We start from the raw sequence: 26,486 nt of genomic DNA on the forward strand, positions 1-26,486 counted from the left end.
TCCAGTTCAACAACCTTACTGTTCTCTCACACCAGTCTCAGGAATCCACTTCCGGGTCATCGCCAAGAAACGCTTTTGTACCTCTAGAAAAAGAATCAGTTATCATCTGAGGAAGAGATGGTGAAAAGCAGAGTATTAAATCGGAATATTAAAGCTGGAAGGAAGGTAGATCTGAATGGAAAGGGTCCATAGTTAAAAAGAAAGCATTGGAGAAGAGTGCAAACAGATTCTTGGGCAGAAGTCCAGGAGCCAAAGCAGATTCGGGTACAGCCGCTGGGGGCGGGGAGCCTCCCCACTTACTCTGTGGCATCTGTGTATGCCACGTGCCTCACCAGACGGCGCCTCAGCACACCGCTGAGGCTGCCTAACAACAGAAGAGACTCGTGATTCTAGCGTAAGCATCGTCTTCTACGTGAAAACCGATAAGCAACATTTTACACTATTTTCCATGAATACACAACACATAACGGAAGAAACTTCGGCCATTCTGAGCAATAGAGCAGCCAACCCGCCCATGGGAAAGGACAGAGGGTGCGCGGCTGCTCACCTTCCTCCCACTTCCTGGCCACCGTGGCCGCCTTGCCCCAGCCCTGCCAGGTGCTGGTGCCCCAGGCCATTCTCCTTCCCTGTCAGCTGAGTCCCACCCCATCAACCCCTCCTCTAAGAGGCACTGCCTGGAGAACAGAAATAAGGGCGAGCTAAGGTTCTAGAAGGATCCATCCAAGGAAAGTCAGCGTTCTGCCTGTTCTCTAATGTGTGATTTAGGGCAGTCAGGGGAAAAGAAGAGTCAGAAATACAATAACATTTTACAAACAATAAATTTATTTCCAAATCCCGAATTATAACCAAATTATAATTCCCCCTAGGTCTATTGTGCTGTTTTACACAAGAATTTTAAAAAACATAGTCACAGCCGTGTCATTCATACACCAAGTGTCCCGGGGACAGTTTATTTGAATACGGTGGGTCCGGCCACCTCTCGTGGTCCTGGCAGCTGCTCTGCGGCCCCACGCCTGCACCGAGAAACTCCCACCTCCTCCATGGCAGAGCCTGGCCGCAACAGGTGCCCCCAGGGCCATGATGTACACAAATGAAAGCACACAGATGAAACGGTTTTGTCGGCAGGCCTGGGCGCTCCAGCCACGGGGCTCATGACTCAACACCTGGCCCCCCTCCTCTTCAGGGACAGCATCAGCTCAGAGCCCAAAGCGGGCTGGTGTGCGGCGAGGGGTCATGGGTTCCCCTTGCTCTTTCCGACCTGGGGTGTAGATCTTTGTAGACCTGGAGACACAGAAGAGGGGTTAGGAATCGCACTGCTGCTCACTCCGGCCAGGACACACAGGAGGACGAGGAGCCTGAGGTGTGAGCAGGCTTTGGGGCTGCAGGGTCTCCGCGCCTGGCACACTTCCACTCCCCTCGCCTTCCCTATGTGTGATCGGGAGCAGAAGGAGATAGCACCTCTTTCTTATATCCACTGAGGCACGTTATGAGATTTTTTAACAATTCCATTCATATCCCCTAGGTGAGCTATGAAGGGAGTCTTCCCTCCACCTCACCAGGCCGCCACTCGAGCTGTGGCTGGGCTTTGTCCCCAGTTCCTGGAAGTATCTCTAGACCCTTGGAATTTCCCAAGGGACTGGAGTGTGTCTGTTATTCACGGTGGACCACATCTGATAGTTTATGCAAATGAGATGACTCAGGATGGTGGCTGCCCTGCCAGAAAAACCAACCTGTGATTAGAGGGCTGTGCTTTGAGCCTCGTGCTATTAGCCCAGACTCTGGGGAGGGAAAAGGGATTGGAGACTAAGTCAACACATGGGTCCTGCCCAATAAAACTCTGGGCACCAAAGCTCGGGTGAGCTTCCCTGGTGACAATACTCTGTGTAATGTGCCAGTAGGGCAACATGACCCCAAGGACAATGGAAGACTTCACATCTAAGACCCTCTCAGACCTCACTTTATACATCTCTCCCTTTGGCTGGTTCTGTGTCCTTTTGCTATAATAAAACTGTAATATGTATAGTATTTTCCTGAGTTCTGCGAGGTATTCTAGCAAATTATCAAACCTGAGGGAGTCCATGGGGATCCCCAAATTTGTAAAAAGTTGGTGAAAAATGAGGGTGACCCTGGGTACCCCCCAACTTGCAGGTGGTGACTGAGGTGAGGGCAGTCTTGCAGGGACTATGCCCTTCACCTGTGCGGTCTAACTCCAGGCACCAGGGCAGACGCAGGTGCCCAAGGCTCTCCTGGCCTTGCCTCTCCACTGTGATGTCCAAGCCCTAGCCTGTTGGTAAAGCTCTGAGACCTACTCTGCCGCTCCAGCCCACCTTGGGCCCCATCACAACATAACAAACAACGACCAGGAGTTGCAGCTGTATCACCACTCCTTGAAAGTATGTCCAAAACCCCTCCCGTCTCCACGTGACCACAGTCAACTCGTCACCAATTCACCTCTGCACATTTAACTTCTCTTAAATCGCGACCCTGCCTCAGGGCCTGGTCAGTTCAGCTGGTGGGCTCCATCAGGACAAGAGTCCCGAGACCACAGCTCACCTGACACTACCCAGGGGGCTGCGCTTTTCCTGCTCCTGCCGCCGGGCCCGCAGCTGCTCCTCGGCCAGTGCCATCTCCTCCTCCATGGCAGAGGCTTCCTCTTTGGCCCGTCGGCGGTTCTCCTAGAGAAGGGAGAGGTACTGGGGTCACTGGGGATTGGCGGGTGAGGAGGGCCGGCCTGCACCCATCTCCCTGCTGCAAGCCAGGTGCTGGGTAGACCTTGCCAGCTCCCAAAGGCAGGGACACACAGCTCCCTGCCCCAGCACTGAGGCCTGCTTTGCTCACTGATCCAAGACAGACATTGGATGATTGAGTCCTCACCCTGTCATGCCTCAGCCCTCCACTCAATTTGCTAAGTGCTTACATGCTCTAACCAAGTTCATAACCATGCCAGGAAGTACAGGAAACAGAGAAGGCATGACATCTGGCTGGAGAGGACGGACACAGGAAGATGTGTGCGGGCCCGGTGTGGGGAGGACTATGCTGAGAAGGGGGGAAGCTAAAGTCCACAACATTCTGCAGCCCCGCCTCCAGCCGGGAGCCACCAGTGGACACCAAGACTGTCAGGAGACCGAGAAGTAGGGAGAGAATTTATAACGGAGGGTCAGGTGGGACCGCTGAGCAATCCTAGTGTCTTCAAAAGTGGCACCACCAGACCTTATGTGCCTCCTGACTGGATCTAAAAGGAGGTTCACAGCACCACATGCACTTATGCATCCTTACCCGAAACAGCTGAATCTAACCAAGGCTTTAGATTAATGACTAGCTTACAAAAAGCACATGGGATAGAGGCAAGTTAAATATGTTGAGGAAGCAATCAGCTCAAAAGAGAACGTGGAACATTCTACAGATGACCAACCTGTTTTCTCCGATAAGTCAATGCCATAAAAAATGAGTGGGGGCAGAGCTTGTTCCAGAATAAAAGACTTAATATATATAATGACAAATTTCAACGCCTGGATCCAAATCAATTATAAAAAATTATCTTTGGAATAAAAAAGGAAACATGAATAAGAAGTGGAGACTTTAGCAACATTAAGGATTAATTCTGTTGAGTAAGATTTGCATGGAGGTTATGTTTAAATTTTTGAAAGTCCTTTTAGAGGCACATATTCAAGTGTTTATGGGTGAAAAAATATAATGTCTGAGGTATGCTTTAAAATATTCCAGGAAAAACCAATATGTATGGAGCGGGGTGGGAATAAGAAACAAGGTTGGGCAGAGTGTTGATAATTATGGAAGCTAAGTGAGGAACTCGTGGCTCATTATACTGTTTCTGTCCACTTTTATGAGTATTTGGACTTTTCAATAATAAGTTGTTTTTTTTAAGGCTCAGCAGACCAAGCAAATGGAGTGGGTGGGGGGAGATCAGACAGACTAACCTGCCTGGATCACAACTTTTATGTTTGACAGAGAAGTGAAGGGAAGCCAGATGACGATGTGTCTTTAATACCAGGCTGAGGGGAAAGCGGATCCCAGAGACAAACAGATCCTCCATAGAAAAGCACAGGATCCTTACCTGCCGAGACTTTCCTGCCTGTTTCACGCTGTAGAACATGGGGCCCAGCTCTGCCAGCCACTCTCCGTCCACAGCAGTCACACACTGCATGTACTCCTGCAGGCAGAAGGGCCACAAAGCGGTGGTCACAGAAGGACCAATGCTTTGAGCTGTCCCTCCCAGAGCAGTTCCACAATTAGGAGCTGTATGGGAAGGGCCTACCCCTAGCCCTGTGAGGCTGAAAAAGGCGAGGGAAAGCCGCAGACACTGGGATTCTAATCCCTTCTCCCATCCAAATTCCTCCACGCTTGAGAAAAAGGCCCCTATTGTCCAACAGAAAAGGCCCAGCCCCTCAGAAAACCCTTCTAACAACACCAAAAGGGCTTGCTTGTCCGCGGCAGCAAGTAGGAGACAATCCTGCTGGCACAGCCGAGGCCACTGGAATCTAGAGGTTAACTGTGTATCCATATAAACTTCCCCAAACCCCCAAGTGAAAACCAACCTCAATTTCCCTGCAAGCAACGCATGTGGCCTTAAGCCTCCCAAGCTCAAAACCCATCCCAGAAGGCGGCAAAGGGTTATTACAAAGGCCTGGCCCAGCCAAGTGGGCCTACAGTCATACAGGCTGCCTTGGAAAAGACTCACCTTGGTGGTCATGACCAACTCGTGATACACAATGTAGTCTGGGGTGTAGCCCATTCCAAAGAGGGAGCTGGTGGGGTGCAGGTGGCAGGGCATGCCTGTCCGGATATTCACATACTCCCCGATTCCCTACGGAAGAGATGCAACAGGTGGCTACATTGCAAAACACTGCACATCTGGGCCACTACCCAGTCCAGTACTGTCTTGACACAGGCTTTTGGGGGAAGCCCAGATCTGCAGGACTGTACAATGAGACACGAGACCTCTGCCCTCGAAAGAAGTATCAGGCCCAGAGGGGCCATAGCCCTACTAGGCTCACCTTGAGCTTGGCTGCCTGGTGGAAATAGGCAGCACAGATACACTTCCTGACTATGTCCCAGTCGGTGCCACATGAGGCCAGGCTCATCCGCTGCTGCACCATGATGTCCTTGAGCTGAGCCCGCACCTCCCGGACCTAGAGCAGGACACAGGTAGACAAGGATGGAGCCCTCCTTCCCTGCATCCCAACCCTCCTCCCAACGTGCTGCTTGTCTCGGCCACTGCCCCCACCTTCCGCATGGCCTTGGCATGGATGAAATGATCGTTACACCAGATGGTAGAGTAACTGTTGTTCTTCCACTGCAGGTAGACATTCAGGTAGGTCAGATGGTCACTCTCAGGGACTGCGAACTTCTCCCGGATTTGGTCGCTCTCCTCCTCTCGGCCCTAGGAAGGAAAAAGGGAAGTCCAGGTCCAATGAGAAGAGCTATCTCACACTATCATCTACCCTCACCACAACTAAAAACACATCAACGTAGTGCCCTGACAATATAGGAAAAATAAATTAGTTTACAACAAAATATTTATTCTAAAATGTGAGGGGCTCAGGCACAGCCATCCTAGAAAAAACTGCAAAACACTCCCTGAGAACCATGGATCTTGCCCACCCCTTCCCCTACCCCAACCTGCTTAACATAAAACAGCAAAACCACTCTTTGGAAACTGACTCCTGCCCGTCCCTCCACTCTGTCTTAACAACACAGAGAGAAACTACTCCCCTCTCTCAACCTTCCCTGAGCCCATAACCTCCCGAGATCCCTGGGAGGAGAGGAGCCGGACAGCATCTCCCACCTTGGGCCTGTAGAAGATGGCTGGGACCGAGAGCATGGAGACGATGAGCAGGATCTCGGAGCTGCAGCCCATGTCACAGGACACGATGAGCATCTTGGACAGGGCCGGGTCCAGCGGGAACTCCACCATCAGCCGCCCGGTCGAGGTCAGACCGCCTGGGAGAGAGGAGCAAATCCGCACGGTCAGTGGACACAGTGCCGTAAGAGGGAGAACCCAGGCGCCAGAGCCCACGGGGCCCTGCCCGGCTCCCGGGGCCACAGCACCTGTGTTGTCCAGGGCCCCGAGGATCCAGAGCTGATACATGGAGTTGAGCATGTTGTCCTCCGGGGGCGGGTCCATGAAGTGGAACTGCAGCAGGTCCTGCACCCCCAGGGACTTGAGCAGCAGCACCACGTTGGCCAGGTTGGTCCGCTGGATCTCGGGCACCGTGGTGGTCAAGAGCTCATTCTTGTAGGCGCTCTGGGTGTAGAGCCTGTGGGTGAGAAGACGCAGTCCTGCCGCACTTCCCACCATGCTGCCCGGCTGAGCCCCTCAAATATGCCCGGCTGTCTACACAGGGACCAACACTGGGCTTGTGCACCCAGAAGAGGCAGTGCAGATGAAAGCCACGGGTAAGAAGGAGAAGTCCTCATTTCTTCCCCCCACCTCCCCCTTTCCCTTACAATGACGAATCTCCACTACTCAAAGCTCAGTCCTGACAATTCACCATTCTGCTGGCGTCTCCTATGTACTTGTTTCATTTCTGGAACCAGTGAGCCTGGGACTAGAATTATGGCTGCGGGTTTTTTTCTTTATATTTTTCTAGATTTTCTGAATTTCTATGGTTAATACATTATTTTTACAAATCGGAACAAAAAAGAGAGAGAGTAATTGGAGGAGGCAAAAAAGAACCGGTGCTGAAATTTGTTCACATTTGTCTTCTGGGAGGAGGCACACTGTCAATCACTGGTCATCCGCTGCAGACACCTTCAGCACAGGTCCTCCTAAAACCCAAGGCCGCTCAGACGCCAGGGCTGCCTGGGAAGGCAGCTTCTTCCACTCAGCAGCATGTGATGAGAGGACCAACAAGCGCTGCCCCACCATTGGTTCCCAGCCTCAGGGATCACCTCTCTGCAGGATCACAGTCCAAGCCTTCCCACCCCAGCTGGGGCTCCACCCCAGAAAGCAGGCTAGCACAGGGCTCCTACCTGAAACACTGACCTGGGCCCGTCCTGCCGGCTCGCCCCGACCTCTGGTTGGCATTGGCCTGGCTGATGGGGTAGATCTGCAGAGCATCCATGCCAATCCTGGGGTTGAAGACCTAGGAGGGGACAGCAAAGACCTGACTAAGGACAGAGTGAGGGGAAAAAGGGAGGCAGGCTTGAGACAAAGACAAACCCTGGTTGCTACACATCACAGAATGAAGTGTCTTAGCGATGTAAGCAGCCATCTTTCGGAACCAGGAACCTCAAGAAATTTCCCCTAAACACCAGCTCCGCAATCTCTATCAAGATATGTAAGCTGTGTGTCTACCTCGAGCTATCACAAGGATGGAATGAATCAAGCACACGGCAAAACCAGCACTCAATAAACACCACCACCACTTCCATGAGCAATCGTCGTGTGAGGGCCAAGGACCCAGGGCCTGCCTTCCCACCCCCTTGGCTGAGTTAGCTTTGGGTGAAGGCCCAGGGCCCCGGTGCCTGTCTCCTCTTACCTTTAATTTACAATAACCAGAATCGATAACAAACATGATGCCATCGACAGTCAGAGAGGTCTCAGCAATGTTGGTGGCAACAATACACTTCCGAACGCCATCCGGAGCCTGGAGCCGGACAGGACACTCATGGAGGGAAGGCTGTAGGCCTTCAGGTAGGAAAAACCCCACAAGGAGAAAAGTACACCCCACCCAAGCCAGAAAAGTAACACCCTCCCTCTTGCCCTCCTTTGGGGGAGTCTGGGGGAATCCCAAGGTGGGGACCCATCTCACCTTCTGGAAGATTTTGGCCTGGAGGTCAGAAGGCAGCTGGGAATAGATGGGCAGCACAGCCAAGGCGGGTGCGTTCTCCAGTTCTTCCAGATGCTCCACAATCTGGTCTGAGGTCACCTGAGGGCACAGAGAGGAGCTATGAGACACCAGATCCCCCAGTTCTCACACGAAGGACACACCCGTTCATCCCAGTCATGACCGAGGCACGCACCTCGATGTCCTCTTGGCCAGGCATGAAGATAAGGATGTCCCCGGGGGCCCCCGACAGATGCACCTGCAGAGACTGCTTCACTGCGGCCTCCACATAATCCTCCTGGGGGGTCTGCAAACCAGTGAGGGACACCGTGAGAGGGAATGCAGGCCAAGCCCCCACTGGGAACTGGTGACCCAGTTCTGGTCAGGGGCTAGAGCCGATGAACTCTCAGGGCTGCCGCACCTGCAGACAGGCCTGATGGCCCTCCCTGAGCCCTGCACGTCCACTCCAAAGAAACAACCAAGCAAAATCTCCCCAGAGTGCAGTCCTTCGCCTCCAAGCCCTATAGCCCCAGGCTCCCAGGGTCCCCACAAAACCTCTCCAGACTCAGTGTGCCACTCCACATCCCCCAACCACCTCCTCATCAAGGGTCAGGGCAGTTCCAAAACAGGGCCTCAGTACCTTGCTGAAGAGGATGTCAACAGGGAAGGTACGACCAGGGATGTGGAAGATGGGGACATTCCCAAAAAAGGAAGCAAATTTCTCTGCGTCCATGGTGGCCGACGTGACGATGAGCTTCAGGTCTGAGCGCCGAGCCACCACCTAAAAGAAGAAGTCAGTCAGAGGCTTCCCCACAGTTTTGGGACCCTTGGCTTCTGCCCTCCAGTCTCATCGGCATCACTACCAAATGAAACAGAAGTCAAAGCTGACGGATGGCTCATTAGATTCATGACAATCCTGAACTGAATCCGTGGAGCCACAGCCAGGAGAACCACGAGTCACTCAGCTGAGCAAGAACAGAGTAAACCACCACCAGCTCTGAACCCCACAGCCAAGGGCCTCAGGGGCAACTCGGCCTGTCAAAGACCCCCTCAGCTTCCCCAGGCTAGACCCCAGCCCGCCTGGAGTGCCTCGTCACTAACTCCTGGCAGGGCGGTGGTCCAAGCCCCACAGGCACAGAGGCTGGACCCGCAGCCCTCACCTCCCGGAGCAGCCCAAAGAGCACGTCGGTGTTGAGGGAGCGCTCGTGGGCCTCATCCATGATGATGGCGCTGTAGTGATCCAGGTCCGCTTCCCGGAGGGACTCTCGCAGCAGGATTCCATCAGTCATGTACTTGATCAAGGTGCTTTCTGAAGTGCAGTCTTCGAAACGGATGGCATAACCCACCTGGAGGCCAGAGAGACCGCTCAGAAGCTCTGGGCGCCCAGTCGCCCTTGCACACCCCGAGCTGGGTCCAGGCCTCAGCAGATCAGCCCAAATGACAGAAGCTACCGGGCAAGAACTACACAGCTCAGCGCTTGCGCCCACTCACCTCCTCACCAAGGTTGCCCCCCATCTCTTCACTGACTCTCTTGGCCACCGACATGGCAGCCACACGGCGGGGCTGGGTGCACCCGATCATCCCATAGTCCGTGTAACCGTCTTCATGCAGGTACTGGGTCAGCTGAGTGGTCTTACCACTCCCTGTCTCCCCAACCACGATCACGATGCTATTATCTCTGCAAGGAAGAGAAGATAAAGGGTGAATCAGCCCGAGTGGAAGGCCACCTCCTACCCCCACCTGTAGCTATCCAAGGAGCATGCCTGCGCAGGGAGGAGGATTTCCCTGGGAAAACGGTCTTATACTGAAACACCCTCTAAAAAGTCTGGAAGACAGTATGGTTTAAACAAATGAACTAAAACAAAACGATGCCATCTTGCTTACTTCAAGCAGGGTAGCCCAGCGCACCCAAGTGAGGGGAAAAAATCCTTTCCCTTCTCCACCAGATGTCACACCCAAAAGAAAAAGAGCTGCAGAGTACACACAGGAGAAAACGGGACACCTGATTCAACAGTGGAACCCCGACCCGGGGTGGACACAGTTACCTGATAATCGTGAGCAGTTCCTGCTGCACAGCAAAGATGGGCAGGTACTGCCTCTGCTCCAGGATAGACTTCTTCTTTGCGAATTCACTGCTGGCTTCGCTCTTTTTCTTCATGTGGTCTGCAAACTTCTGCTCTGTCCTGAGAACACACAGCAGCCTAAGCGCCCTGCACGGCTTCCCACATCTTCTCTCCTGACTGGGTTACTGCCCTGCTTCCTACACCCGGAAGTGAGCACTGCTTCAAATATGCAGTAAATCTTTGAGACGCCACAGCTGCCAGGTGCTGCTCATCTCCTCTGTCCTAAGGGACCAGACTGCTGTCTGAGAATCCATCATCCAAAACCTGCTCAACGCCCCCAGGACACACAGCTGCAGAGGGCTCAGAGGAGCTACAGATCAGCGAGTGGCAAATCCTCTGCCCTGAAAGACTTCAGCCGGAAGAGGAGCTGAAATCCACAGGTCATCACCTTATATGGAACAACCCTGGGCAATGTCAGCACCACACTTAACAGGCTGAAAGGAGGAGTTGTGGTTACAGTCACGACCAAGGTCAGACTCCCTCCCACCTCTTGGTGGGACAGCAGAGTCCACAAGGCTTTATTTTTAAAGAACTGTGAGAACAATCCCACTTGACGTTTACCTACAGCTTCCACTGAAAGCGCTCAAGTATCCGACACACGTACATCCCCAGGCTGCAGAGCGAAAAAGGTACCAGTCCTACCTTACCTACATTAGTCTACAGTCTCCACCCATCCCTTCCCCAAGAGACTTTTCCTCCATCAGATTTGAGCCCAGGCTCTGTCAAGCTTCCTGTTTCTAACATCCCAGTCACTCCCGGTCAGCTAACAATTAACACCTATGGGATTAAATTAACTAGAAACTAACAAGGGCTGATCAATAGCACCAACTTCTCACTTCTCACAGGGTTATAGAGAATTATTAACTCAGATGACAATTTTGTAGGATTTCAGAGTGTTCAATGAGATTCAGAAGGGACATTTGAGTTCAGCCACCTACACAATGAGGAAAGCCCAATAAGCAGTTATCCAACATCTGCTTAAATACCTCTATGAATGGGGAAGTCACTACCTGAGAAGACAATCCTTTCTATTCTCAAACCTCTATTAAAAATACTTCTTCCTTAGATTGAACTAAAATCTAAGGGTGCAAAGCACACTTTCTCACACTGAGCATCTGAAAGGCACTCAGGCAGAGTGGCTAAGAGTGTGGGCTCTGAAACTAGACTGTCTGGGTGTGATCCGCACTCCACCATTTCTAGCTGGGTAACCTCAAACAAGTTACTTAACCTCCCTGGACCTCATCCTCCTCGCATGAAAAATGGGAAAGATTACACCTGTCCCATGGGACTGTCATGAGAATCCAATGACTGAATATCTGTGAGTTCTGTGGTGCTGCCTGGCACAGAAGAAGCTCCTGCAGTATCAGGGGCGACAGTAGGAATGTTATCTCAGAAAAGTCGAAAAGACCAGGAGGAAGGGACCAGAGACTCAAAATGACATCATTTTCCTATTGGTGAGTGACGAATCCTATCAGACCCCTTGAGGCCCCATCTTCAGAGACACCTGCTGCTGGGGAGACTCCTACCTGTAGTCCACTTTACCGTCCTCTGTCAGAGCTTTATCCGGCTCTTCCTCTTTTTTGACACCCATTATATCTCCCAGTTTGGTTCCAGCCAATTCCCAGTGTTTGTGTTGAGCCTGAAAAAGACACAAAAAGTCAATCTGCTCCATCCCGTGACACAACTGCAGTCCACGGAAAATCAATCCCATCTGACAACAGGCTTCATCTAGCAGGCAGTAAATTCCCACAAGGTAGCAGTGGCACCGAGCCGTGCCTCCCAATCTTATGTCTGAAGCTCCTGAGACACCAGGCCCCGGATTATCTTAACTGAGGCCCTGGAGGAGGAATGCAATACCCTCCCACAAGGGCTGTTCCTTGCTCAATGAGTTTCCTCTAACTGCCAATAGGAACCCTACCTGTGAGGTAGAACGTGATCTTTAAAAAAAAGAAAAAAAAACAAAAAAATAGGCAGATACTCTCTGGCCCTAGAAGACGAGAAACCAACCTTTTTGCGTTCCTTTTGCTCCCTGTGCTTCCGCACTGTTTGACTGCCTTTTCTAGCGATAATGGCCAAGTCAGAAGTGGCGTCCTTGACTGGAATCACAGGCTCTGGCTGCAGGAGGTTGAGGAAAAAGAGAAATTCTGCGCTGACCATTAAACTCAACACAAAGGTCCACTTCGTACTGGCCCTGGTAAACGAAGGGTTGCTACCCTACCCCTATCGTGATGGGGCTTTTTTCCTCTCCTTTCCTTTCTCTTTCTTTCTTTTCCCATTTCAGGCTTCTCTTGAGCGTTCTTCTCTCTGACAACAGAGGACCCTCACCTGCTTGGTGAAGACGATGCGCCCGTCCAGAAAGGGAGGCACCAGGTTATGCACCATCAGATGGACCTTGGCTGCACTGTCCTCTTCAAAGTCGTCGTCCACCTCCAGCCGATGCACCACCCCGCTGGTGAGCATGCGGTTGGTCTCCCAGCGTTCGTTATCCTGTGAGGACACAACGGGAGGCCACGCTAAGACTGCAACTGCAAGGCCGTCCTGAAAGGTCCCAGGTGAGGCCACGCAGAGGGGCCACAGGGGCTGCAGAGATGTCACGGGCCTCTCTACCCTGCAGCTCCTTAGACAGAAGAATCGCTGATCCCAAACCACCTGCAGTACTCTTCCCAGAAGCAACCCGTCGTATCTGAGGCAGAACCTTATATGGATACACAAACGGTGACTACCCCTGGCCCCGCTGAGAGACACAAAGGACACACCACAGAGCCGGGGCCTGACCCCCCAGTTCCCATCAACAGCACCCCTCCAGGAACTACTGCAGAAGACGGAAGTCACGATTTGGGTTGGGTTTTTCTTAAGTTCCTGATAAGCTCCCTGCCCACCCCTCTGCCTCCAGAGGAATCGCTAAGTCTGTGACGTCAGCAGTGGGGAGACAAGCTGTGCCGTCGGCGGGTGCATGTGGCCTGCCGCTTCTCCAGCTGAATCTGCTCCACCTGCTGTGGGCAGCCTCACCTCATTGATCTGCCTCCGCTGAGCCGAAATGCGCTTCTGCTTCTGTTTGTGCAGGTGCTGCTCCCGCCTCCTCACGTAGTCCTCAGAGGAGTAGGCCAGGGGGTTGTGGAACTCATCATACCCCTCATCCATCATGTACCAATCCCGGTCCGCTTGCTGCGGCACAAGAGACAAAGCAATCAGAACAAGGCGCAGATGGAGTTTCTGTGCAGGACGTGGCCAGAAGGGGAGGACGTGTTTGGTGAGAAGTCACTGGCGCAGCATAGCAGTCCTCGGGAGACACGAGAGGCTGTAAGACGAGCCACCTAGAGGAGAAGCAGTTTACAGCGCAGCCCACCATGACGGCACTTCTTACATTTACCACACGATGGCACCAGCACACAGCCGAAAAAGTTAAGTCTGACCTGCATTTGGTGAGAAGTTTGACCACAGAGCCTTTGCCTGGAAAGAGATTCCATGGCTTCGAGACTGAACGTGGCTCAACGTCCGGTTCCACTACAGTGTAACCCATGACCCTTGTGCTCAGACACCCCCGGTCACCCACTCACTGACAGATGGCCACCACCCCTCATTCAATCCCTCAAAGATGTAGTTTTTACCCTCTGGTCATCCTCCCATTGCTGCCGCTCCTCTTCTGTGTCAAATGAAATTCCTTCTTCGCCATCCTCACGTCTCCCTGCGGGAGAACACGTAGCAGGTCAGTCTGCACGGTCCCAGCTCATCCTCAGTGGCCTCACACAGACCTGCCAAGCAGCACGGCCCCAGCCCGGCTTTGCCCAGCCCCACCAGGAAAAGCGACCCTGCTTCCTGCTTCCCACTTCCACCCTGCCTTACCTCGGCCCCTGGACAGACGTGGGGTGGACCCCAGGTGTCTTCTGTCATCGGCCCACTCATTGTATTTGTAGGATGGGGTTGGCAGAGGTGTGTCGTCTGAGTACCTGCTCCTCACAGACCTGGGAAACAGTATAACCAGCCTCACTAAATAGTCACTAAGCTGAGATGTGTTCCCCAGCCACCATCTGCCCTCCCAGCCCCAATCACGCCCACCCTGTGCCGCCCACCCAGAGAACCTGGACTGCACCACCCAGAACGTCACCTGTCCCTATCTCGACTGGACAGCCGATGACTCCGCTCAGAATCCCGATAGGAAGGTGTTGGGGAGGGCGATTCCCACTGTGAGCGCTTGGAGGAGCCATAGCCACTGTCCTCCTCATCCCAGGTAGACCTTGAAGGGGTGGCTGCATCTGGGCCACAAAAGACACATCCACAGGAAACGTCTAAGACATGGCTATAGAGCCATTAGGTGAAAGTCAATTCACCAAATTTCTTTTACTATTTATAAACTTTGCACCTATTTGCAATGGATAAGATGGTTTTGACAGCTTTTAGAGATATCTGAATTTTAACGTCCCAGTTTTCATCTGTGCTCATAACAACATTTTAAGGAATATCCAATTTATATCTGCAAGCATATCCCTCTTGAATGTACATATTTCTTTGTATTAAAACCTTCTTCCGCCCCTACCCCACCCACCCCCAGCTCCCTATTCTTTCCTACCATTTAGAAAACTGGCCACTCAGCAAACTGGCAAATCATGTTAAGGGAGCATATCTGTGTTCACAGAGAAGTCCACAGCCTTCCCAACTGAATCAACTGACTCAGAACCAAGTATTCCCAGAAATTCATGGTGAAATCAGGAATTCCAACCCAGTTCCACTGAGGATGAGAGTCACTCACCCTGCCTCTCATACACTTGGCTCTCACAAACAACCACAAGCAACAGCTCAGACTACCTTTAGGCCGGTGTCGGGGGCTCTCAGGTTCGTTTCTTCTGCCGCTGCGCTCTGACCCTCCATCTCGCTCCGACCTGCTGCTGTGCCTGTTTCTATCCCGCTCATCTGTGAGGAGTCACCGGCAGAGCTTAGAAAACAGGTGTCCCATCCTAACTTCCACCCATCTTCACCCTAGAGAAAGGACAGGCCTCCCCACTCACTCACAGGTGCAACCTCACTGCTCTAATGCGATCCATGGGCTCCTGAAACTCACATATCCCCATTCTTTCAAGGGCAAAAATTAGTTACTGGCTAGAAAGTTTCAAACTCACAGTAAGTTATTTTCCTGCAAGAATTCAAAAAAGAGCAGTTACAAGTCTATAATGAATAGTTATTTAATAGTTACAAGCCTACAAGCTACAGAAATCAAACAACACTGAGGAAAGCCAGTATTGGATTTTATGTCTAGCTTTGATCCACAGCACCGTCCCTTTTCTCTCACCAACACTAGTGTCAACTGATTTCTCAAACATATTACCCATTTTCACCTTTATCACCAATTTTCAGGATAAAATGAGGACCACACACTCAAGCAAAGCAGCTATGTTGCAAGTAACAGCTCTTTTCTTAAACTGCCTGCTAATCCCAATACCAACAGGGTCAAAACCAACCAGGCTGACATGAAAACGGAGTTCCCTAATTAACGGGTGTTATAAAAACTCCCACAACAGGAAAAAGGCCGACATGTTAATTCAGGTGCTCAGCAGGCACTAGGAACTCTGCTGGGCAGTTTACCTCTGTCTCTCTTGCGGTCACAGTCTCGATCCCTCGACCTCTCCTTCTTCCGATCCTTTTCTTCTTTGGACGAGGCGTAGACACCATGTTCCCGCCACTCCCGCTCTCTCTGCCGGCTGCGTTCCCAAAACTCTTCACTCACACCACCAGGATGGGATGGAGTCTCTACCCGAGCAGATCGATAATGTCTGAAACAGGGAGGGCAGCTGGTAAAGAGCTTATCCATGGAAGAAAAACCTGCCCCAAACCTTTGGCCAGGCCAAACATGTGACCTGGCCTTTTCCACTTTATCTCCCTGGTACGGCAGGTTTGCATATGGCAACAACCGTAAGCGCTTCTAACCTCCATCATCTACTCTTTAGGTGCCTTTGAATCTTCCCCCAGATCTGAAGAAAATACCAATTCTTATCTAGCCTCAATGTTATAGAATCACAGTAAAATCATAAAGTCCTAAATGTCCAACAAGAAAACTGAGAGATAAACATGAGATGCTATTTTCTGGCCTCCGTTTTCATTCCCTTTGGGGCAGTCCACCCGAAGGCTCTTACCTGTCTTTCCGGCTACTGTGGCCAGCCTGGTCACTGCCCTCCTCCTCAGCATCCTTCTGGTCGTCCTTGCTCTCTTCCCAGTCCTTATAGGAAGAGATTCTGGACTTCTTCTTGTCCTCCCCATCATCCTTCTCCTCTCTCTCCCTCCTTTTCAGGGAAGCCAACAAGTCTAGTCCCAGCAATGAAGGGCGGGGAGCAGGGGCCTTGAAGACATGCTGCTCACTAGATGCACTTTTGGTCTTGAAAATAAGACCGCCAACCTGGGAGTCCACATCAGTGCCTTCCAATCGATGGATCGAGGAATCCTCGCTGGTGTCCTCCATGACAGGCTCTGGGATTTCTCTGGAAGGAAAACAAACCATTTGATATCAGACATAAGAAGGGAAAAGCCTTGGCTCTGCTACATCCCAGAATAACCGTAGGTATATGGATCTCTGGGGGGTTGACCTCCCCCTCAAGATCAGAATTCCTTTAGTTACCTCTTACCAAAACCTGTCCATCAAGTCATCGACAATCTCAAAAGATCTTCCTACTTCCACCCCAACTCACGTCAGAAACAGATACACACACACACACCAGGATCCAAGAGGGTATCAACCAGGCAAGAACAGACCTCACTAAGAGACACTTACTAGAGCATTATGGCATCTATAAAGGGAGTTTAGGGAAAACACCACTAGATTTTAAATCAGAAACCTCAATTAGAACCCAGGCTCTTGACATTTTCTACCTGCATGATTGTAAGCAAATAACTTAATCTTTGCTTAGGCATAATTTCTACACCTGCAAAATGGAAGTACTTTTTGCTCTATCTAATCCATGGAGTTATTGTGAGAATCAAATATGAAAGTGTATGTGAAAGCACTCTGTAACCATAAAGAGTTACATAAATGTCATTGTTACATTATTTCACTTGCTGTGCTCCAAGGTATTGATTTGGGTCCCTCACCATTTTTTTACACAAGTTCTTCATCCTCTCCCTTCCTTTAAACTACAGATATAGCAGAGTTGTTGACGTATAAGACTACCATCCATGTGATCCATACTTTAATGAATTGTGTTTTGTAGAAAACACTTCTCTCACAGCAGTCGAAATCTATTTAGCAACAATTCAAGTTCACCAAAAAAAAAAAAAATAATAATGAGAATCACCAGGCTAGTAAATGATATTTCTGAAAAGTAGGTAACTGTAGGATTTTCTGGCATTCAACTTATGACAAATTCCTCTTTACCTCCCACTATACACAATCTACTTACAAACATATCCCATTCTGAGTGCTTGAATAATTTCCCTCATTCCAACAAGCCAGTAAAGCAAAGAACTGTCAAGGGATAGGGCACCACCAGAATCCAGAATGTTTCACCCAGCTCTAATTAACATATACAGCTCTATAGAAGAATATTGTTAAACAAACTGAACATATAGTATGAACAACAGTTGCATTTTTTTAAATGCCATCAGGCAGAAGAGAAAAGGGAAAGCTACCTATTGGTGACATCTGTATTCATGTGAGGAAATCTAAACAGGAAGGTAGGATTTACATGTTCTGCTCAGTAGTCTGAACTAGAAAATATACTTCTAGAATGTCATTTTATGCAGGAGAGAGAACCTTGTCTGTCTTGTTGACTGCTTTGCCCAGTGCCTAGCAAAATAAACGTTTGAGGAATAAATGAATGAATGAGTTTAAACTGATTAAAGGAAACAGGGAGCCAGAAATTTCTAGGGACAACAAAGAAAGATGCCAGCAGCACAGGAAAAGGAGTCTGACAAACAGGACAACTAACAGCTGAGAAAAGTAAATATGAAGCTAAGTGTTGGCTTGTGAAGAATAATTAGTGGCAAAGAAGCCACAGGAGGTACAAGAAAAATAATGAAGAAAAAACTGGATACATTCATTCAACAATTACTGAGTGCTTTCTGTGAACCGATCGCTGTTCTGGGCATTAGAGATAAAGAAGAGAACAAATCAGACAAAACTCCCGACCTTTTTGGAGCTGACATTCTAGTAAAAGATATCACCTGGTAGAGATACCACTGTGACAGAGAAGAGGAAGACAAAAGGAGCCCTGCTGGGCTCGGTGTCCGTCTGGGAGTGGACTAATATGAGGTGAGCAGGGTGACCCCCCGGGCAGCATCCCTGGACTTCTGCGAGGCCAGGCCAGGAAGCTGGATCTGACCTGAGCAAGGAGAAAGGCCGGTCTTGCAGGACCTAGGCAGCATCCCTAAGGTGAGTAACGCAAGTTGGGTGACAGGGACAAGACTTTCCAAACCTGGGCCCGAACCTGAGCGAGGGGCCGATATCCGCCGCTTGGAGCCGCCACGATTGGCGAAGAAAAGGTCGGAAATGAAGAATGGACACTCACCTCACCAAGCCCGACTCTCGGGACCTTCTGTCCCGGATTCTGGGGCGCTGGCGCAGCCACTCCTCGCTCAGACCGCCTCAAAGAGCCAATATCCGCACCTTGAAAGCCGCCATTACTGTCCCATAAGACTTTGCGCGGCCCCCTCTATCCGTCCAAAGATACCATCGAGAGCAGCCCGAAAAACGCCCGTTCCTAGTGCGGGACAGAACGCTTACAAGGCTAGACTGTCTTTCTCTGCGGCTCTGATTAGAGGCACTTCCGAGTCTCCTGACGACCAATCACGCTTAGTCTAAGAGGCGACGCCCCGCCTCTAGGTGGAATGTGGGAAGGAGAAGTTAAAGAGATCGGTCATATTTATAAGGGCGGAAGGGACCCTAGGGCTTCCGGTCAGGGCCGGGGAAGGTGGGCGGTGACTAGAATAACCTCTTCCGCTTATTTGAGGTGGGCCTAATGCGAGTTCACCACTGCGCCTGTGCGTCTTTTTCCGTTTCCGTCCCCTTAAAGTGGTGCGCCACAGTTGCTAGGCAGCTCTAGCCCGTGGGTTACTTTGGTTTGGGGTCGCAGCCGCGGTTGGGGGAGGAGGAAAGAGCTTCCCCAGTCGGCTTTTTGGAGAAAGGGTGAGGGTTGCCGACAACCCTGAAGTGGAAGAGAGGGAGCTGACGTGTACAAATAAGTAAGTATCGTTTTCCCTGGCAGTTGTGGGCCAGGAGTAGCCCAACCACTGGCATCATTAAAAGTATGTTGGGGCTTCCCTGGTGGCGCAGTGGTTGAGAGTCCGCCTGCCGATGCAGGGGACACGGGTTCATGCCCCGGTCCGGGAAGATCCCACACGGGCGGAGCAACTAAGCCCGTGCGCCACAACTACTGAGCCTGCGCTCTAGAGCTCGTGCTCCGCAGCAAAAGAAGCCACCACGCCAAGGAGAAGCCCACACACAGCAACGAAGAATAGCCCCTGCGCGCCACAGTTAGAGAAAGCCCGCTCGCAGCAACGAAGACCCAACGCAGCCAAAAATAAATTTTTTAAAAAGTATGTATGTCGGATATTTGGGGAAAATAAAGACGCGCAGCCCAGTGTAAGTAAAAGTCACTCGTCTGTTCACACGCAGAGATAACATCTCTGATGGTCTTTGGGGATATTCATTTCTAGTTATTTTTCTATGTGAATATGTACATGTGTATTATAGTTAGCTTTTGTACAAAAGTGGGATCACACTTTATATACTGTTGTTTTATAACTTTGTTTTCTTTATCACGAGGGTTTTTCAGTTATTCATCTCTAACACGGCATATAATGACAGTGTGCTAGTACGTTGCAGTGGCTATACTATCATTTATTTCCTTATTCCCCTACTGATGGCTATTCAGGTTGTTTGCAGTTTTTCACCGTTATAAATGTACGTTGATCTTTGTGCATATGTGTATTTATTTACTAGGAATAAATTCTCAGAAGTGGAATTGTTGGTCAAAGAGTATTCAGGTTTCTTTCTAGAAAAGTTTTGCTTCTCTGCATTCCAGCAGGGACTCTGAATGCCTGCCCCTTCACTCACACTCTTGCCGTTATCATTTAATCTTTGCCAAATTAATGGATTTGAAAATATATCGTTTAACTTGCTTTCCTTTGCTTACTGGTAAAGCTTAACTTTCCCAGTATATTTGTCCATTTTTACCTCTTCTTTTGTGAATTTTCCGTTGGTATCCTTTGCTGTGGACATTTTCTTAGGTGTGGTCTCAATTTCCGTCTCCTCTTTCCAACATTTATCCAGTTGCACCCTCTTACAGGCTTATCTCCCCACTCCCCGTTGACAGCTTTGCTCTCCCACCACTTCCTCTTCTTTATCAGTAACTTACAGAAGTTGCTGTTTGAATTCTAGTGGTGGGACAGATGCATCTTCTTTCTGACTTTCCCTTTCATCAGTAATTTGTTCTGCCACTCCGACTTGAAGAAGTCCCTTCTGGCAATCATCTTCTCTATTTAAAGTATGACCTTTTGGGACTTCCCTGGTGGTGCAGTGGTAACGAATCCACCTGCCAATGCAGGGGACACGGGTTTGAGCCCTGGTCTGGGAGGATTCCACATGCCGCAGAGCAACTAAGCCTGTGCGCCACAACTTCTGAGCCTGTGCTCTAGAGCCCGCAAGCCACAAATGCTGGAGCCTGCAAACCTAGAACACGTGCTCCGTAACAAGAGAAGCCACCGCAATGAGAAGCCTGCGCACCACAACGAAGAGTAGCCCCTGCTCGCCTCAACTAGAGAAAGCCCACGTGCAGCAAGTGACCCAACACAGCCAAAAATTAATTAATTTAAAAAAATAAATGAAGTGTGACCTATTACTAGAACAATTTCATCTCCTATGTGAATTTTTAGTAATTCATATCTTAAAATGTGACTTGTCACCAAAAATAAGAGAGAGAGAAAGAAATCCTCTCTTTTTGTAGCATAAGACACATTTGGGACTGAATTCAAAATATTAAATATCTTAATGGAGTCTCATGGATGGATCAAAAGTAAAGCTCCTTGATCATAGAGTTTCTTAATCATAAAAGTCGGACTTGTTGTAGTAGAAGAAACACTGGACTAGAAATTTGATGGCGTGGATTCTAGTTCTTTTTTTTGTAGCTAGAAGTGTAACTATGAGCGAACTAGTCTGAAAACGAGAGGCCCCTTCTGCCTCAGTATTTTACTATTTGTTTTGTGTATGTGGTTTTTACACACTCTTAATTGATCTGTTTGCCATGTGATGAGGTATACTCAGTAAGACATACACCAAGGATCTTTAAACCAGACTCATGATAATAAAAATGTCCGTCAATAAAAGACTGTTTAAAAAAGGATGGAACGGGCATGAAATAGTATGGCACTGTGACGAAAAATGTGTGAGTTTTCTATACAGAGATACGTGATGGTCTTCACATGTGAGGTAAAGTGCAAAGTGCAGAAGAGTGGGTAAAGTACGTGTGCTGGACGTGTGTCATTTACTCCAGCAATCTCAGCCACACAGTTCTGGTAACTACTCCCTCCCATGGCTCCTTCAGGCCTGCAGGTGAGAACAGCGCCCTGTCCCGCTGCTACTAGCCCAGGGTCCTGCACTGCACCCTGGTGTTTTCCTACACGTTTCCCTAATGAAAGGCTTCAGATTACCAAATTTGAGGATGTCATCTCTTTCCTGCTGGAACACTGACTGAAAGAATACACTCTCTTTTGAGTAAAAAACGGAGAAAACTTTGGAACCCGTTTGTATTTTCTTGTGAACGCATAACAAAACTCTGGAAGGTACGTGAGAAACTAATGAAGGTTGTTACATTGTAACTACTTACAGGGCACTGGGAACTAAGCCAGTTGAGGGGAGACAATAATACCTTTCTATATTGTTCCTTTTTAACTGGCGGACTTACTTGCCTCCAGTTTGTGCATTTAGTGTGTTCCTTTTACTTTGTTGTTCCTGTGTTGTGTGAAACCTTTTTTCCTCTGGAAAAAAAATACATATACACATTACCTACTACAAAAATTAAAAATGTTTTAAAATTAGGACTCATGCACTTAATGTCTTTAAACATTTCAACTTTCAGGACTGACAGGATTGATACTTGGATTATTTCAACATGAGCTTCCTGTTACCCAAGCTGAGTAGCAAAAAAGAAGTGGACCAGGCGATAAAAAGTACTGCAGAGAAGGTGCTGGTTCTCAGGTTCGGGAGAGACGAGGATCCTGTCTGTCTGCAACTAGATGATATTGTAAGTGAATTTTTTAAGTAAATCGTTTTTATTAAAAAGCTATACATTCTCACTTCCACATCCGCAAAATGAAGGAAAGGGAGCAGGCAGGGCCCGGGGATATAGCTGTTCATTTGTTAGCACACTTTCACTAAGAGCCGATCGTGTGCCTGCCCTGAGCTGAACCCCCAAATCTGTGGTTGTGCTGAATCTGCCCTGGATGCCCTTCCTCAGCAGCAGCTGCCGAAGCTCAGTTTCACCAACAATTCAGTGGAAGACCAGGAACATTATTAACAAGTCTATGAACATTGTCTTACTCAATGCTCACAACACGGGGATAATTGCTATTACTGTTCCCAAGGGGGGCAGATGAATGCCAGGAAGGTCAGGTGACTTCCCACAGGCACAGCACCACGAAATTGCAGAGCTGGGATTTGAACTTTGTTTTCTCTGCCTGCAAATATGCTTTTTGAGTGTGCTGCCTCCAGTGTGTGCCTGATGACAATCTCTGATTTCACAACAAATCTTCACAGTCTGATGAATAGGAAGGGGAGTATGGGACAGAGTGAGTTGATCCTTGTCTCTGTTTATTGTGGAGAGAGACTTACCCAGGACTAAGACCTCACCCACCATTTCTACTGCTGCCACCCTCAGTGTGGATACAGTGTAAGAAACCCCACTTCTGTGGTTAAAAATGAGGGTGTGGGGCTTCCCTGGTGGCGCAGTGGTTGAGAGCCTGCCTGCCGATGCAGGGGACACGGGTTCGTGCCCTGGTCCGGGAAGATCCCACATGCTGCGGAGCGGCTAGGTCCGTGAGCCATGGCCGCTGAGCCTGCACGTCCGGAGCCTGTGCTCCGTAACGGGAGAGGCCACAACAGTGAGAAGCCCGCGTACAGCAAAAAAAAAAATGAGGGTATGATGTGTTAATCTGGGGGGCAGGGGCCACAGCATTTTACCCTCAACTACAGAGGGTTTGGAATATCACAGAGGTCAAGAGTATAGACTCTGAAGCCAAGCTGTCCAAGTTCAAATCCTAACCTTACTGCGTACAGCCATGTGACCAGGGGCACATTACCTGCCCATACCTCGGTTTGCTCATCTGTGCAACGGTGACTGTAGCAGTGTATACCTCATAGGAATGTTGTAAGGATTAAAGGAGCCAACAAGTGTAAAGCACTTAGAACGCGTAGCACATAACAAGTGCCATGTAAGTGTTTCCTATTTTTATCATAATTATCATCTATGGGGAGATTGGAAGGAAAAGATGTGGGGGAATTCCATTGTCTGTAGTACATATTTCTGAGTTGTTTTGTTTTTTATTTAAGCGAGTATGGATTTTATAAATCCATAAAAAGTTTATAAAAACTTTACAATCAAAAATAGAAGAAAAAAAAAGAAGCAGAAATATATTCACACAATTTGCCTAGGGCCCTTTCATTACCCTGCCAACAGTGATTCAGACTCTGAATGGTAAGGTTACACTGTGTCTAATGTGGAACTCAAACAGGCTAGATTCTTGGCCCGGGAATTTTTTTCAAACAGAAAATTCTCTTCCAGTAAAAAGGTTCACAGAAGAAACGTTGCTGCCCTCAAGTTGTAACCCACATCTCTCTCTTCATTTGTAGCTTTCTAAGACCTCTCCTGACTTAAGTAAGATGGCTGCTATATATCTGGTAGACGTGGACCAAACCCCAGTTTATACACACTATTTTGACATCAGTTATATTCCATCTACCGTGTTTTTCTTCAATGGGCAGCATATGAAAGTGGATTATGGGTAAGTTATATTGACATGAAGTTATTATAGTCTTAAAAGTTTCTTTTATCCAGGCAGTTTCAGTAGCACACCTGTTTGCCTGTGATGGGGGCTTTGTGAGTCTTTTGCTGGTACTGTTTCCTGAGTTGATGCACTCTCTAATTTTTTTATGTGGAACTTTGGTACAAAATGAGAGTGTTTCCAGTATGAGTGGTGAATTTTAACTTAAGTGTGAGAGAATAGTACAGTTTGTGAAGCACTCGCCATCTTTCAGTGTAGAAATACAGAACAGCTTTTTAAAAAGTTTCCCAGGAATTTTATTTAGAACAAAGTAGGTCATTTGTTCTTAACCTTTTGAAACTCATAGACTGCATCTATAAAAGAAGTAATCCTTCAGCAAATTAAGACATGCTTTTGTCTTGCCAAGTTTCCTGTCTTCTTTCACTCAGAGAATTTTGAAGTCATTCTTCAACAAAGTCTGTCAAGAATAAGTAACATGAGGGACTTCCCTGGCCGTCAGTGGTTAAGGCTTCACCTTCCAACACAGGGGGTGCAGGTTCGATCCCTGGTCAGGGAGCTAAGATCCCACATGCCTCGAGGCCAAAAAACCAAAACATAAAACAGAAGCAATATTGTAACAAATTCAGTAAAGACTTTAAAAATGGTCCACATCAAAAAAAAAAGTGTTAAAAAAAAAAAGAATAAGTAACATGAAATCTTTAATGCCTTCCCCTCCATCCAGTCGGCATCCCAATACTTATTAATTTTGAATGTATCCGTAATAATCCTATCATTTCTTACTGTGGTCAAGGAGTCCACTTGTCTAGATCTGTGTGCCTGCTTTGTCATCATTTATTTGAAAGTGTATTAAGTATAATCTGTTTTAAGTGTTTTATAGCTATTTATTCTCCTAGAATACAGTTGATATATGTATTAGTTTGGTGAATATTTTCAGAGGGTGATTTATGGTACTACTTAACCACCTTAAAATGTATACAATTCTTAACCCAGCAATTGCATTTCCAGGGATTTATCTGAAGGAAAATAGTCATGAAAGTGGCCAGAATTGGCTACATAGATCTTCATTCATCCCACCATTATTTAGAAGACAAAATACTTAGAAAGAAGCTAGATGTCTACAGAAGCATACTAGAAATTAATTTAATATGGTATGGGAGATGCATGTTTAATGACTTTGAAAGAACTGTGTTATATGTTCATTGAAAAAAGCACCTTACAAGATAGTTTACATGATATGATTCCCGTGACTCTGAAAAAAAGAAATGCATACACACACACACACACACACACACACACACACACAAACACAAGCTTGAAAGGGTATATACCAAAATGTGGCCTATGGCCTCATTTTTTTTTCCCTAAACTGCTTCTACAGTAAACATACTTGATACTTGAAAAGTAAAAAAGAAAAAGAAAAAAAAAGGTAATATTGCACCTACCACTCAGAAGTATAAGTGACTAGAACTCAGAGACAAGGACAAGTTAATGGACTTTGCACAGTGTCTAGTCAACAACAGCAACAACAAACTAAGCCCATGCTAACACCCAGGGGATACTACTTGATGATGAGTTGAGAAGTGATTAAATAGGTTTTGAAGCAGAAGCTTTGCACCTGGTAGGGCTTACATGCTCTCCCAGCGGCCCACAACACTGGTTTTAGTCGTATATCAAATGGGCCCTGTAATCGCAAAGGGAAAATCAGTGTCAGGCTTTGTGTCTAAAGGCTCCCTGATCAGAAGAAAATAACAGAGCTGCTATTTATTTTGTTTATCCTGAAGGTCTGACAAGTAATTATGAAAAGTTTTGAGCGAGGTTGTTTCTCTCCTATGCTATTTAGGTCTCCAGATCACACTAAGTTCGTGGGAAGTTTCAAAACCAAACAAGACTTCATAGATTTGATTGAAGTAATTTATCGAGGTGCAATGAGGGGAAAACTTATTGTTCAAAGTCCTATTGATCCCAAGAATATTCCTAAATATGACCTCCTCTATCAAGACATTTAGCACTTTCACTACTGTCAAAGTTGAAGAGACAGGCCTATCGTGAAACAGTGCCTGACTCCAGCTGTGCTGTTTTTCTGGGGTCTTTCGGAAATGTGGTCAGCATCCCGGCGGAGAAGACGTTTGACGTGTATAGAAAATACCGGCCCCCAAGTAGAAGACCACACTGGTGCTGTGACAATTGGGAATGCCCAAGTGTCTACTCCCTGCAGAGCCCAGAGCAGTCAAGTCAGCCGTGGTCAGTTTCCCCAGTGTGGTTATTTTAATTTCTCTTCATATTATAGTTTTCTTTGTTCTTTAAGATAATACAGAATCCTTCTAAACCTTGGCTGGTACAATTTGATTTAACTATGTTTATTCGATACACAAATAAAATAGAAAGTCAATTCCCGTAAGAGCAAAAATACTCCTTTTCTACCCTATGTGTACACACCCACCCCTTCCGTCTTCCTCGGCTCGCCACTCCTCCACTCGTGTATTTATCTCGTGCTCGACTATTATCCCAGTTCCTCTGGAATAAGTCATTCTTTACTGAGAGCAGGCAAGTTTGTTTTACCTTCGAGCCTTTCTGGCTCAGACTTCGGAAGGTGTCCTGG

The 26,486-nt window shown here is 48.4% G+C and overlaps 2 protein-coding genes across 2 annotated transcripts; one reads left to right on the forward strand and one right to left on the reverse strand.

Moving 5' to 3' along the window:
* Positions 1-1,196: 1,196 nt before the first annotated feature.
* DHX38 (DEAH-box helicase 38) lies at positions 1,197-16,358 on the reverse strand. The gene is made up of 26 exons (XM_065898679.1): positions 16,036-16,358; positions 15,488-15,675; positions 14,714-14,818; positions 14,016-14,163; positions 13,754-13,872; positions 13,519-13,595; positions 12,920-13,075; positions 12,236-12,397; positions 11,918-12,025; positions 11,437-11,549; positions 9,833-9,970; positions 9,279-9,465; positions 8,948-9,133; positions 8,428-8,568; positions 7,984-8,094; positions 7,773-7,889; positions 7,500-7,607; positions 6,991-7,103; positions 6,067-6,275; positions 5,804-5,958; positions 5,243-5,398; positions 5,013-5,147; positions 4,697-4,822; positions 4,073-4,168; positions 2,554-2,675; positions 1,197-1,281 (listed from the first exon to the last, which is right to left on the reverse strand). Exons 1-26 carry the CDS (start codon positions 16,356-16,358, stop codon positions 1,197-1,199), a joined length of 3,684 nt encoding a protein of 1,227 aa, XP_065754751.1.
* A 5,641-nt stretch (positions 16,359-21,999) lies between these two features.
* TXNL4B (thioredoxin like 4B) lies at positions 22,000-25,893 on the forward strand. Its single transcript, XM_065899339.1, has 3 exons — positions 22,000-22,131; positions 23,736-23,887; positions 25,728-25,893. The coding sequence occupies exons 1-3, from the start codon at positions 22,000-22,002 to the stop codon at positions 25,891-25,893; spliced, it is 450 nt and encodes a 149-aa protein (XP_065755411.1).
* The last annotated feature ends 593 nt before the right edge of the window (positions 25,894-26,486 follow it).

Source organism: Phocoena phocoena, chromosome 20, assembly GCF_963924675.1.
Source record: "Phocoena phocoena chromosome 20, mPhoPho1.1, whole genome shotgun sequence".
In the NCBI taxonomy this organism is placed as follows: domain Eukaryota; kingdom Metazoa; phylum Chordata; class Mammalia; order Artiodactyla; family Phocoenidae; genus Phocoena; species Phocoena phocoena.

Coding starts and splice junctions, on each gene's coding strand:
- DHX38 (XM_065898679.1), bottom strand. CDS start 16,358: ATGGAGGACACCAGCGAGGATTCCTCGATCCATCGATTGGAAGGCACT. Junction 14,819..15,487: donor TGACCGCAAGAGAGACAGAG/GTAAACTGCCCA, acceptor GACTCCTCACAG/ATGAGCGGGATAGAAACAGG. Junction 2,676..4,072: donor AGGCAGGAAAGTCTCGGCAG/GTAAGGATCCTG, acceptor TCCCTTCTCTAG/GAGAACCGCCGACGGGCCAA.
- TXNL4B (XM_065899339.1), top strand. CDS start 22,000: ATGAGCTTCCTGTTACCCAAGCTGAGTAGCAAAAAAGAAGTGGACCAG. Junction 22,132..23,735: donor GTCTGCAACTAGATGATATT/GTAAGTGAATTT, acceptor CTTCATTTGTAG/CTTTCTAAGACCTCTCCTGA. Junction 23,888..25,727: donor CATATGAAAGTGGATTATGG/GTAAGTTATATT, acceptor TATGCTATTTAG/GTCTCCAGATCACACTAAGT.